Source organism: Merops nubicus, unplaced genomic scaffold, assembly GCF_000691845.1.
Source record: "Merops nubicus isolate BGI_N331 unplaced genomic scaffold, ASM69184v1 scaffold604, whole genome shotgun sequence".
In the NCBI taxonomy this organism is placed as follows: Eukaryota; Metazoa; Chordata; class Aves; order Coraciiformes; family Meropidae; genus Merops; species Merops nubicus.
This window is the reverse complement of record NW_008602024.1, coordinates 144-14,474: the sequence shown is the minus strand read 5'-3', so window position 1 is coordinate 14,474 and position 14,331 is coordinate 144. Positions and strand designations below refer to the sequence as shown.

Below are 14,331 nucleotides of genomic sequence, written 5' to 3'. Positions count from 1 at the left end.
TTCCAGTTAGTTAACAGAGGAAGCATGCAAATGGTTAATAAAAGCTGGAAGTCTGTCAACTCTTAAAACTTTAAACATTAAACTACTCAAGCAAAACCAACTGCATTCAAACAGGTAGAACAGGAACAAAAACAACAACCTGAAACAACTTTTTGAAAATGGTTATACTGCATATACTGCTGAACTAAACTGTAGTAATACCAAGTTAAATTAGAGACTCTGAAGTCTTTGTTGATCAAACACTTTTGAGAACTGCTCTTCCTTTTCTGAAGTGATGCACCTTCCTCTCCTGGAATGGGACAGGAGAAAAAACAAAAGAATTTATTTTCTACATAACAGAATAAAGTAACTGAAGTTTTCATGAAAAGTACCAAGACAGTCTGTACTCTATTCAGCCCCATCCAAAGTTGACAAATACAGCTTCTGTATTCCTGCTTCAGAGTACATATGCCTAATTCACACCTATCCTTTTCTAAAAAGGAAGCAAAGTCCTAAATACAACATTAATAAACAACAGAAATTAAATACCACTCAGAATGTAATCAGAAACTGCAATTCTGCAAAGACTGAACACCTACAACAAAAGTACACTGACCAGCTGCCAACCTGGACTACAATTTATTGGTTGAAGCACAGATATTTTACACAACATATAAGGAGCACCATTCACAGCAGGTATTAACTGGTGTGGAGACTACCATGGCCCAAACTCAATATCCTCTATCCAAATCAGGGAGTAACCCACTGCCCTGTCAGCAGTTTGTCACAGAGCAATGATTAACCAGACTTATGCTCCAAGTGTCTGAGCTGACCGTTCAGCAATTTTTATGCAGTCTTGGGTTAAATCAAATAAATCAAATTTTGGCTCTTGTTTCCAGCATTAAGCAAGTGAGAGCCAAACCCATACATCTCGGACCATGTACAAGAAAAAAATTAAAATCATGTTCCAGATATGAATCCCTTTATGGCATCCTGCAGGTGAACAAGCTGAAGGTCAGATGTGTCTTGGGGATTTAATTTTGCTCTCACTACATACCTTAAAGTAGTCTTCTTGTGATACAAAGGTGTTCCTCAGACGATTCTCAGGATTAAACAAACAGGATACTACTGTTTGTATGCTCCTGTCCACAGACTTCTGAAATACAGTTACAGGTGCATCTCCAGTAACACTGATTTTCTTAGCTAGCCCACTACCAGCAATGTGGGCATTTCACAGGGTTTACTTCATATTCAGGATTCCTCTCAACTGCCTTATGTTTCCTGAGCTCTTTGTCTCTTTTTCACCTCCACTTTTTGCTCTTGGGAACTCATTATCAACCTCACATGTTACAACATAACAGTTCTGACCAGTGACACGCCAGTTCAGTTGTGGAACAGGCTGACAGCTGAGAAATGACATCTCCTTTAGGAAACTGAATTCAGAGCCAAGTGTTGGCCAAAGTGGGGTCACCTTTCCACAAAAAAAAAGCGAAGGAGCAAGTGGTTGATTCAGATGAAGTTTAAAAAAAAAACCACACTGTACAAGACAGCAGGCAGTGCTGCCTAACCTGCTTTTTTAGTACTTGAAATTTCCCCTGTAATTCTCAGATTAAGTGCAGTCTTGTCACTCTAACATGTTATTGTACTTAATGAACTAGAACACACATTTTATACAGCCCTCGGCACTACAGACATGCACTAGTAGCTTCAAGGAAATGTGAAGCTTAAGTTGTACACAGAAATCAGACAGTGGCTTGAGGAACTGGCTAAAGCAGCAACTACCACCTTGATTTCTAGGATACTACTCAAGACGTCCTCTTCACAAAGCCACGTAACGCTCACACGCAAACTTCTGAGTATGATTTATGACAAACAGTAAAGTTCTGAGAAAGTACTTACTTTTTGTGGACTGTTAGCAGACAATTGTGTGGGCTCTGGAACAACACATTCTGCCTGTATAAGTTCTGTATCCTCAGTGCAGCGATAGTTCACTGAAGTATAAACCTGTTTAGTTTAATATTGCAGTGTTTCAGTAACACCAGGAAAACACAGTTAAGTTGTCATTGGTCCTCACCTATCCCTAAGCTATGCCAACTTTATCTTCACACTTTTGTTAAAAAGTTCCACAAGCAGGAAAAATACCACATCCTGATCTGTTCTATTACAACAGTGCTACTTCCTTCCAAAAATTATCTAATAAATGCGTTCCCTCCCCACTGTAATCACTTGTGGATTAGCTCCTCAATCTACTTCCTCTATGTATGCTTTTGCCACCAAGCATATTGAGCAATGAAGGCATTCACTGAGAGTTCAGGACAACCAGCAGGCAACTTCAAGAGATTAAGCACTAAGATCAAATGAAAGGGAAGCAAAAGATCTACCACAATTGCCCTTCCAAGAAGTTGCTTTGCTCTGTACAGTCCCTTTTCTTGTTTGAAGGGTGTTTTTTTTGTGTGTGTGTTTTGTTTTGTTTGTTTTTTTTTTTTTTTTCTTGCAAGAAGAGGTCTAAAAAAGCACAGGCCATTTTACAGCTTTTGTCAAATCTCTCCCTGCTTCCCTCTGCTTACAGGGCAGTGTTGCAACCAGCAACCCAGTGCTGAGTTTCATTACCACAGCAAAGAAGCTGACAGAACAGTTGCTCCTTTTATAGAGACATCCTTCCAGATGCTTCTACAGAGGCCTAGCAGATTTTAAAGCAAGTTTTACCTAGATCTCAATGGCAGGGCTAAACATTCTCACTTTTCAGGGGCAACACGCTGTGGGGTTTGTTTTGTTGGGGTTTCTCCCCTCTCGCAAAGTAGTCAAATTTATCCAGATTTGACAGTAGTTTCCAGTTTCTTGAAACATTCTTAAGGATGTTGTATGTGATTATGCACAGCAACCACCAGTTGTACCACCTGATAATTTCAACAGCCCTTTAATACCAGAACTCTTAATTTCAAGCTGACAATACTCAGGAGCTACAGAAGCCTACTGTGCTAGCAGACTATTCCTTTTTGAGCACCATCCTTAACCATCACAGAGGGTATTCTATCTGACCTCATCACAACTGCAGCATTCCCTTTATGAATGGACACTGATTATCCACCTAAACAAACAGATCAGTATAAAGCGATACACCAAGGGATGAAGTTTCCTAACTCCTCATGTGCCTGTCCTCTTTTGAAGCTGTCAAGAATGACACTGAAAGTTGCTTAACCAAGAAAGTTCCAGAAAAACTGCCTGCTCATATAATCAAACTTAAAATGTCTAATGGTAACAATCATTCACACCTACTCCAAAAACTCTTTGGCTTGCTACAATTCCATTGTTAAGTGATACACTGCAGCTCTATCACATTAACGGATGTTATTCAAAAAATTTCAAGCCAACAGAGTAATCAGCATTTCAGTAACTTCTGAACTGTTTCAGATCTGTTTCTGCCCCCAATAAAACAAAGTTAATCCTAACAGAAATACAGACTTTCCATGATTTCCCATACTGGCAATTAGCTTGAAAGAATATAATTCAGATTGAGTGTTACAGCTTTTAAACACTTAACAGAAACTGTACTCCAATACAAGAACACAAGAACACCCAAAATATAAGTCTAAGTTCCAACACCTTCCATGAAATGCCAAATATTTTTTCCTCTCTTGTAGATTTCTCTTGTATAAACTCATAAAGCAAGTAATTTCAGAAGCCACAACAGTATGTAGTAGCCTGGCAAGTCCTTTAAAAAGCCACTGAAAGGAGCCAAAAAAATTATCAGTATTTGCAAAGCAGAATATTTTTACGTTTTCAAGAATAAGCAATAATAACATACAGTTCTAAGTCAGGATTCTGCATCAGATCACTGATTTTTCCTTCAACTTCTTGCAAAAAAAAAAAATTCTGTTCATGTCAAAATTCCAGAATTCTGTGACCAAAATGTATGGAGTAACACTAGAAAACAGGTAGTTCTGCCAGGCAGCTCCTAAAAAATCACCATGTCAATAGGGTATCCTGAACAATTACCTACTGTCAGCAGCTACAGATTTGTATAGACCAGATTAGAGAGTCAACCAACTATTATTTTCAAGTACCAAGCTGCCAAAACATAATGTTAATTGAGAAGACGAAACTCCAGATATTTAACTCTGTAGACTTACCGGAGGCATAACATAACTCCTTTGCTCCCCAGCAAGCCATTGTGGTTGAACCTTAAACAAGAATTGGACAAGAAACAGCTTCTAATTGTTTTATTTCCAACACAGGCAAGTAACTACTCTTTAAGTGCCATCATTTATAACATTTCATGTCTGGATTTCTCATTAAAAAGCAGTTCAGTCTTCTGTCCAGCAGATAGCTTTTTCACAAGTACCTCACGCTGCTTAGGACAAGGTCATCCTTACCACAAATTCAACTATCTCCTTCCCATTCCAGGTTTAAGAAAAAATAAACCAAGATTTCTAAAGATCAGGAAAATAAGGAGAAATCACAGCAGCCACAATGAAGACATCCTGAACCTCTAGCTGCTTCCAGTTCATAACTACTTCTAGTTTCAGTAAAAGGAGTTACCCACACATTTCGTTTTTGAGTTCAAAAATGAGACATTCCTTCCAGGTATTTTTAAAGCTCAAGAGCAGCTCCCCTCTCTATATATATGCACATTTATAGATTCTGGTAAGTCTCAGTGGTTCTGTTTTAAGTAACATCAGTAACCCACACTACAGCATGTTGAAATGCAAAGCTCCTTCCCACACAAAAGAAGTGCTACTGATCCATGTACTTTTTGCCAGTTTGGAAGTTGCTTTATCATTGTATGTTTAATGAAAAAAAATTCAAACTAATGAATGTAAGTTATTCAGCACTTCACTGCGTTAGAATTAAAATATCACTACTTTTGCTTTTACTTTTTATCTCTGTGAAGTAGGAGCTGAAGGAAACCAGAAAGAGAAAAGCAAAGATCAAACTCCAGTTAACACTGTTCATTTCATTCAAGTTTTGTCAGGTTTTAAACAGCCTCTCTGCTACTAAGGAATTACATACCTGATAGTTGTAGGCTGGCTGATATCCTACAGGCACTTGCTGCTGGATCAGTAAAGCTGGTGGACTATACGGATATGTCTGCAAATGAATTTTTTTTTTCCTTTTAAAATGCACGTTTGAATCAAGATGAAAGTATGCTATTTGTAAAGGTGTGTGTAAAGTCTGAGCACATTTTTACAAGTATGTAGTCACATTTCTACTTCAATTCCTGTTCTTGCAGGTTTCTCATGACGGAAAACTTGGAGAATCAGCAGGAACACTACTATCAAGCTCTCTGCTTTAGGGAAAAAAAATGTTCCTAGCAGTCACTGCAGCATACTCCTCTTCAATTGCTTAAGAAGATACAAAATGATCAGTCTGCAATTAATATTGCCCTGCTGCACTGCCATATCACAGAGGGTTAATACAGGAAGAGACCATAATCTGGAAAGTTTCCTATTCACAGTACAGGACTCACAACAAGGCCAGAAGAACTCTGTCTACGCCTCAGTAAGAATGCTGAAGTCCCACTAAAGTGGTGTCCTGCAGACATACTATACTTGTCACAGCTGTTAACAGCAGATGCCTTAACACTGTTCTTAACAAGACACAACAGCAGCTCAGGTACAAGAATTTGTTCAGCCAAGAGGAATAAAAGTAGTATTGCAACCAAACTTCTGGTTACATACTTTTTTTAAAAAAAATACATTTTCAAGGTTGTGTTTTATACTCAGGCAAAGCAGCAATACATTAAATATCCAGATGTGTAACACTTGAAAAACATCTATGACAAGTAACAAGATCAGTTAACTTATGTAACTACATCTTAGTTCCACCTCCAAATTTTCTCATCTCAAAATAAAAAGTATCCGTTCTTTTATGAAGAGACCACATCACTGAATAAATCTTTCAAGGCTGTTTACATTCCTTTCAAGTGGTTTGAAGTTGGGTGCTTACTGTTGGAGCAAGTAATATGAAAAGGAGGTACAGTAAGACTGGAATCTCAATACATATTCCCTGAAGTTTTATGTGCTTGCACCTTCAACAATATTTAATGAACATTCAAAAACTGGTGGCATGAACAGCCTTACCTGAACATACTGTGTGACTGGGCTCATCACAGCTGGAGGCTGCACATACGTCTCTGTATTTTGACTACCCCATACAGTAGGGAACTGTGGTGCAGGAGGATTAAAGACTAGTGGTCTGGGATGTACATAAGAACCTTATTTTAAAGCACAAAAAAGCATTAAGACATTTTCACATTTGTTTCACTACTAATCTGCATTAAAGTTCTAAAAAAAAAAAAAACTTAACTGTTTTTACTCTTAAATTTAACTCAACTTTATTGTGCTACCAACCTGAGTTAATAAAACCCAAGTTATAAAAACTGTACATCACTCAAGTAATAAGGTTATAAAATTCAAAATTGAAGTTTAATTGTAATATACTATTTACAAGGATGTTAATGTCTAATTAAGAAAAACACCAAATCTGTAATCTCCATCTGTAATATGAACAAATTTGTTTACATATACTTACAAAAGTTTTGTTGCTTTCTAATTGCTGGCCCCAGTTTCAGCTTTTTGCCATGAAAGTTGATTTGTGACTGAAAGACAGGTTATTCTGTAAGCTGGGGGGAATCAGGGCAGTGAGTGGTTTGCTTCTAAATGAACTGCTGCTATACCACAGTATTGTCAACTTGTGTACAGGCTCCTCAGCTTCCACTCTCCTCTCCCAACACCTTATGCCTTTTGCCTTTTATTCACCACCAGTAATTTGCAAGTACGCATTAGTGACTGTCAGCCTTCTCATTTTGTACAGAGATATGAACCATTCTTGCCTCAGTGGGAATATTTATATAGTGACCATACCCTAGGTTCCCCTGAAACCCTATCTACACCACCGCTTACCTTCCCACCGACAAACTTCCTAATAGGCTTCATGTTACATGTTAGAAGCTGTCCACCTAATACTAAAGGAACTGTAAGGCTGTCCAAGCACTAGTTTACCTGCATGTTACTGTATACTCTAAAGGAATTTTCACATCTTCCTTCAGAACATCCAACGAACATGCCAATACTTCACACCTGTTTTGGCCAAAGCACCCATGCAGCACGTGGACCAATGAAGGAAGAGTGAGACTGAAATACAGCTCACATATTCCTCAAATATCCAACCCCAGAAACAGACGCATCTGAAAGACTTGCACCAAAGAGGGCTAGGAGCACTCCTCAGTAGTCAGCAAATGCCTGAGAGACATGCAACTTCCTGTTCTTCTAGTTCTGCACCAATGCTTGTTCATACAGAAGGCAGGACTTCAGACCTCTGAGCAATCAGTGACCATGTACTGCTTTGCCAGCACAGGATCTGGGGCCATAACAAAAGCATGGAAGAATTTCAACCACCCTCTCTCCCTGCAGAAGTTAAAGTCTATGAAACTGCTTTGCTTGAAAACTAGTACATCCACTGATGAGCAGCTGAAATGACACCACAGCTGCCTTATACTTGAAGGCCTATTTGGAGTGACCACAGAAGAGGGCCTGCAAGATTGTTTTCTAGGGGATTACAGTTTAAGTCCAATGTATAGAAAGTTGCTTTAACACATGGATTTAATGTTTATTCAGGAACTCCTCCACACAAAACTCTCAAGAGATAATTCACCTAAGCACTGAGATTTAAAATTTCTCTGAGAGTGAACTCTTGAGAGCAAAAAGGCTTTAACAGCTCTACCCCCTTTAATCTCCTGCCTGAACTATATAGGGAAACCATACAACATGAACGGCTGCATCTTACAGTCAAGGAGGCTTTAAAAAAATACTTGCACTACAGATAACATCCAAATGCATAAACACTGCAAGAGAAACACATACTCAACTGTCAAGACAGAAGTAAAACACTAAGGCTGTTTTCCTTGTTACTGTTATTCCCAATGATAATGCTGACAAGCCTATGTACGTGTCATAAGCACCATAAGGGTGTTACAAAGTCACCCAACACAGAACACAAGCAGCCAAAAAAACACACCAGAGGCTTTCAAACCCATAAATGAAAATGGCCAGAAATATAATGACAAAAGACATTCAAGCATACCAATGTTCCAACTAATTTTCTCTTTTGTAATTTACAAAGATTTACCACCAGTAGAGATTTGATCAAGTTTACTTTCTGGGCAGCCCTAGAGCTTCCTTGTCCTAATTTACTCCAGTGTACATGACTTGGATCCCCCTGAACACGTCTCCAGCCTTCACATATGAACTTCTTCAGATAATTTAGACAAAGAGCTTACTTCTACTATTTTTTGAACATCCACATTTTCCAGGAAAGATACAAATCCATACCTGAAAAGAAAAAAAAAAATTATTAAATCAGATTTGATTTGTTAAATTATTTTGAACAAGACCAGTTGACAGCACACATACCAGGTACATTATATTGCATGCCAAAACCATCAAGTAGGACATTAGTTTACAATTCAGCATGAAAATTTACTGCTAGCTAGCAGCATATACTGCTGCACCAGATTAAAGGAGTGAATGCCAGATTCTAGAACATTAAATACATGTGAGGGATACTATTAAAATGAGCAGTACTGATATTACTCTCAGAAAGAAAAAAAAAACCTTTTAATTCTTAAGATCTGATTTACCATCCAATTTTGCATTATACTGTAGAGGTTTGGATCAAAGTAGGCATTACAGGAACAATCACAACAGTGGGGGAAGTCATCCTTGAAAAGCTTTTTCAATTTATCTCACTGTCCCCCCAGTTTATCTAGTCTATAGAATTAAGATAATTTCCGAGCATTATAGGGACAACTGTATCAATTAATGAAGTATGCCAATTTGTTATCAGGCCTCAGAACACACACACACCCCCCAGCTAACTGCACATCAGAATTCACCATAAAGACTAGCAAGGGATACAAGGACATAAAACAGATTTCCAGCACACACATTACTACATATGCCTAAAAAAAAAAAAAGTTACTTTAGGACCTGCTCATAGCATCTTAGAAAAAATTCATCTGGAATGGACCTCTAGAGGGTGAAACACCCTTCTCAAAGCAGAGATAACTTCAGAACTGGGAGAGCTGCTGCAGAATTCAACTAGTTAAGGTCCTACACATCTTTATAGAAGTGTTTTACCACAGACAATGCAGAATGTTTCTATATCTCCAATGGAGATTTCCCTTGCTTCCAACTTTGTTCATGTAGTTTCATTTCACTCTCCACCCAAACAAGTTTCATTGTTCTCAACTTATTCCTGAGCATCAGAACAGCACAGTCCCACTGCCCAAAATAAACCATATCCCCCTTCTCCTGACCATCCTGAACTCTCTCCAGACTGTTAATTACTCTAGCCATCAGAAGAGTCCTATGGAAGAACTCTCTGCATAAGCATCACACAATCTCAAGCTTTGTTTCCACAGGTTAAGTGACAGCATCCTTTTCCCTGGACAGCAAGACTGAAATCAAGAAAAAAAAAAAATCAGGCTATTATTTTTAAGACTATAAAGATTTAGGGGTAATCTAGTTTTACAGGTTTCAGTGTTAATTCACAACAGAAAACTGCAGCAAGTGTTAAAGCTTAAGCACACCAAGTGTGTTGCTAAGTAGCCACTCAGTATCATCTATGACAGAATTACATCCATGTAAGCAGCAACTTAAAACAACTATTCAAGTTCTACTCACCCTTTGGAAACACCAGTTCTGTCAGTAATTATTTTCACCTCTTTCACAGTGCCGTATCTTTCAAAGAAACTCCGAATTTCTGCTTCGCTCATCTAAAAGAAATCAAGTCTTCAACTTCTTCAAACACATTCAACTGTTAAGAATTGATTTAAAGCAGCCAGCACCATTTTTCCAACCCATCTTCTACTTCTGTAAGTAATTATTCACTTGTCCCAAAATTCTCTCATGACACCGTTATACCTTAAGATTAGTAAAGACACATTAAAGAACCACCCAGGAGTTAAATTCCCATTGCCTTCCTACTGAAGTATCCTATACCCATCTTAAACAATTAGAAGTATATAAATACCCTTATATCAATTCCACCAACAAAGACTGTGTTGGGCATGATTTTTCCTTCTGGTAAAACATATCCTTGACTGGTTGTTGATGAAGGGGTATTATCCTCTGAGACACTTGCAGAGTGGGCCTCCACATTTGCAGACTGAAAAGTTTAAGCAGAATTCATATTTCAGTTAAATTACTATAGTACACCTTCAGATAGTAAAACATCTGAATCTTCCTACAGACATAGGACAAAGAATTTGAGTAGCACCTTTCCAATTCCTTAAAGGAAGTACTTGCTGCAACTAAACTATTCATGAGACAAAAAAAGTTATTATTCTAAGAGTCTTTAAAACTAGACCCAACCTAGGCTACCTTAAGTAGCCCTGACATATGAAGCTTCATGGCCAGTGTCACTACAACCAGGCACAATGAAAACATCAAAATTATTTCTTGTGTACATCTGAAATTAAATTCCTTAAAGATACAATTTACTGTAAACCGATTATCCAACAGAACAAATGCCACCATCCTACTAGTCAAAAGCTTTACATACTTGAGATTTGAGTAAGCTTACAAACAGCCTTAGAGCACAGGAAACAGAACTGTACTACAAGTTAGCTGTAAGGAAGGGGAAACATACCCTTGACGGAATATTCAAACTACCCATTTCCTCAGGAAAAAAAAAAAAAATATTTTTGTCAATTTAACTATAGCAGGAATACAAGTGAGTACAAACTTCTGAGCTTTCCAACTACAAACTCTGGTCCCTCTTAGCTAAACCAGTCATTCAGGAGAGTAGAAGACATGTGCCACACTTTGCCTGGCTGGTAGAACTACTCTGACCAATTCAGTGTTTGTCATCTCTCTATATTAATGTACTTTGAAGCATTAGTAAGTTTCTACAGTTCAAGCTCAGATACTCCAAACTTTGATTTAGTCTAAGTTACCTAATATTTTAAAAACAAATAATTTGCAATGGGTAGCACCCAATTTCTCAGTGTAACGATTTTCAAGTTTAAGGCTCATTTAAACTGCAGCTGTGAGTGACAAGTACTCAAACTGGACACCCAGAGCAAGGGAAGCAGAAAACAACAAAAACCAAACAACACAGATGGCATATGATTTATCCAGCACTGAAGTAAAGGGGATCAACTGCACCCTTAGTATGTTTGCAGACAACACCAAGTTGCCTAGGAGTGTTGATTGCTTGAGGGTATGAAGGCTCCCCAGAGGTATCTGGACAGGCTGGGTGAAGGGCCGAGGCCAGTGGTATGAGGTTCAACAAGGCCCAGTGCTGGGTCCTGCACTTGGATCACAATAACGCCAGGCGGCGCCACAGCCTTGGGGAAGAGTGGCTGGAAAGCTGCTTGGCAGAAGACCTGGGCATTTTGGTCGATAGCCAGCAGTGTGCCCAGAGGCCAAAAGTATCCTGGCTTGTATTAAAAAGTATGGCCAGGAGGACTAGGCAAGTGATCATCCCCTGTACTTGTCACCGAGGCCACAGCTCCAATAACATAAATAAGTTTCAGGCCCCACGCTGCAAAAACAGTGTTGAGGTACTGGGGCATGCTCCAAGAAGGGCAATGAAGATGGTGAAGGGTCTAGAGCACAAGTCTTACACGAAGCAGCTAAGGGAACTGGGATTGTTTAGCTTGGAGAAAACGAGGCTGAGGGGAGATACTCACTCTCTACAACCATCACAAAGGAGGGTGTAGTGAGGTGTGAGTTGGTCTGTTCTCCCAAGTAACAAGTGACAGGGACAAGAGCAAACAGCCTCAAGTTTTGCCAGGGGAGGTTTAGATTGGATGTTAGGAAAAATTTTTTCACAGAAAGGGTTGTCAGACACTGGGAGAGACTGCCCTGGGAAGTGGTGGAGTTGCCATCCCTGGAGGGATTTAGAATGTGTAGATGTGACACTGAGGGACATGTTTTAATGATGACCTGGCAGTACCAGTCACCACTGTTGGACTAGTTGACCTTAAGGTCTCTTCCAACCCCTACGATTCTATGAAAGCCAGAATAAACGATATGCCATTACTAAAAGCCAGAACCAGAGTTTCCTCCATCCCTTTTCCTGCACCTCCTCTGCACAAGTTCTAACACTTCTCAGTTCCAATTAGGCTGGCTCAACAAAATTTGGCAGGAAGATTAACATAAAGTGATTTTTCACCCAATTAGTATTCTGCTGCTGTGGAGAATTTAATCAGCTTACTATACTATCAGACAAGCATCAGATCCACCTCACGATCAGCAGATGCAGGAGAGGAAATGGTCATGGAGGAGTCTTACTTAGCCTCTTCTTTCAAGCAGCACTAAGCCATCAATTCAGTTCAAAACCATTTCATGAAGCTATTACCTTAGACAGAATCTTGTTCCACCACACCAGAAACTGTTGCCTACACTCAATTTACTCACCAGCTATGCTTCCTACTGCAAATTCCCAATGAAAGTTACAAGTCAAGTCCCTTCTCTTTATCCTAAGAATTCTCCAGTAAAATTGGAGGCCACAACTTCCACTGTTCCACAGTAAAAAAAGATTGCGTAACAGAACGTTTCTGCTGCGAACAGAAGAACAGTAGTTCTCCCCCTTCTCTCGTGTTGTACTACAACCACTCTTTACATCACTGTGCAAGGAAATCAATAAAACATTTCACAGGAGCAAAACTATGGAACCTTTCAGACACATCCACTTCTGATCCGAGCTCTTAAGAACACAACAAGGGAAAGAAATTAAACAAGAGGCAAGAAGGTGGCCACTTCTTTGGCTGCACCCCCTGCTAAGGGCATTTAAACTGCAATCCGAGACTGCAGCTCCACAGCAACCTTAAGCTGACCGAACTCTTGGCTTCAACTTCTTGCTGGAGCACTTAAGAGTGAACCAGGCTAAATGATGCACTCACTTTGCTGTGCAATTTCTCTGGCAACCCAGAACAGGAAACAGCACATAGCAGATGCACCCAGCAAGTGCCAGAATCAGCACAAAGCAGCTGGCAGGCACACAGACTCTGCTGGTACACCACTCACTGATGGCTCAAGTTATTGATGGCCACGGCTGCCATGGATGTGCAGCATTCATTTCTCACAGAACACGATTCTCAATGAAAATAGACCTATTTTATATTTTTACACATTAAATATCTAAGCAGAAAAGCAAACAAGCTGCTTAGGTATTGTGAAAAATTCACTGACATCAAAAATAAGCTTTAATATCTGTCAATAGATTTATAAGAATTTGAAAAGGATCTGGTTTTGAAAAATGCATAGCAGTGAACTCTTACAATATGAGGACAAGAAACAAAAAGTAACTTTGAAAGGAGATTTTAAGTCTTTAGTATCACAACAAACATTTTATCAATTCTAAAAAAGTATTGTACCAGCACAATGTGTAATTGCTATTTTACTAATCTAGTATTGTGTGACTGTCCTTCCACATACAGTATGTGTAAAGAACTCATTGATGCTGAAACAGTGTCTAGATCCTAAGCCACCTGAAGTTTTCAAAACATGAAAATCATGAAGCTGATGAGTCCACTACCCTGAAATGATATGATCAGCTCAAGAGACCTAACCCTTCAGAAATAACCTACATGGGCCTGATTTGTCTACCCATCTCGTATAGTATTCCTGAAAACAAGTTTCTAGATGTCAGGAAACTTCTGCTCATTTGAAGTTTCTCAAACAAATGTGATTTTTTTCCTTTCTCTCTTCACAAAATAAGTTTTATTTGCTTGCTCTTTACATTATTCCAGCAAGCATCAAGTTTAAGTTGATGCCGGGACACTGTATTAGCCTCTTGGTTAAAGTAGTCATGAGGCTAGTCAGACTTCTGGAAAAAAATAAAAGTGGAAAATTACTCCTGTTAGGTGCAGGTGGTGGAAACACCTGGGTGCTCAAGCAGGTTAACAACATCACTCAGTCCTATGCACACCTACGGGAAAATCTTCACTTTCCTTTTGGCCACATAAGTCCTCGATTTCTTCAGGCCTCTCCCGTCTTTCCCCGACCTCACACTCACTTCGTTGAAAGTAAATTAAGCATTTTATTTTCTCTTTAAAAATCCGACAGACGCCCTGCTGCGCGGGAAGCGGTTACCACGGCAGCACGCTACCTGGAGAGCCAACATGGCGCGGGTGCCCGGAGAGCGACGCAGTCTGCCCAGGAGGCAGCAGGTGGAGCTGTCAGCCAAGCACGACAGCGCCTGCCACTTGTCAGCCCTAACGGCTTTTTTTAATAACACTCTATTTCTATGTGGTTGTCGAACTGTCTGGGTTACAGTCGCAAATCCAATTTTTCAAAAATTCCTTTAGAAGAAATAGCAACTTGCATGTTTAAAGACCAATGG

At 39.3% G+C, this 14,331-nt stretch overlaps 1 protein-coding gene across 1 annotated transcript; it reads right to left on the bottom strand.

Moving 5' to 3' along the window:
* Nucleotides 1–235: 235 nt before the first annotated feature.
* On the bottom strand, nucleotides 236–14,112 carry DAZL (deleted in azoospermia-like). Its single transcript, XM_008938170.1, has 11 exons — nucleotides 14,098–14,112; nucleotides 10,012–10,146; nucleotides 9,663–9,754; nucleotides 8,258–8,309; nucleotides 6,511–6,577; nucleotides 6,060–6,193; nucleotides 4,990–5,067; nucleotides 4,110–4,160; nucleotides 1,879–1,983; nucleotides 1,037–1,135; nucleotides 236–289 (listed from the first exon to the last, which is right to left on the bottom strand). Exons 1-11 carry the CDS (start codon nucleotides 14,110–14,112, stop codon nucleotides 236–238), a joined length of 882 nt encoding a protein of 293 aa, XP_008936418.1.
* Nucleotides 14,113–14,331: the final 219 nt, after the last annotated feature.

Excerpts from the sequence above, each read along its gene's own strand:
- DAZL (XM_008938170.1), bottom strand. Across the intron at positions 1,984-4,109 it reads GGAGTTATGTTATGCCTCCG|GTTTATACTTCAGTGAACTA; the intron begins GTAAGTCTACAG and ends TAAACTAAACAG. Across the intron at positions 1,136-1,878 it reads CTGCTAACAGTCCACAAAAA|AAGTCTGTGGACAGGAGCAT; the intron begins GTAAGTACTTTC and ends ACTGTATTTCAG.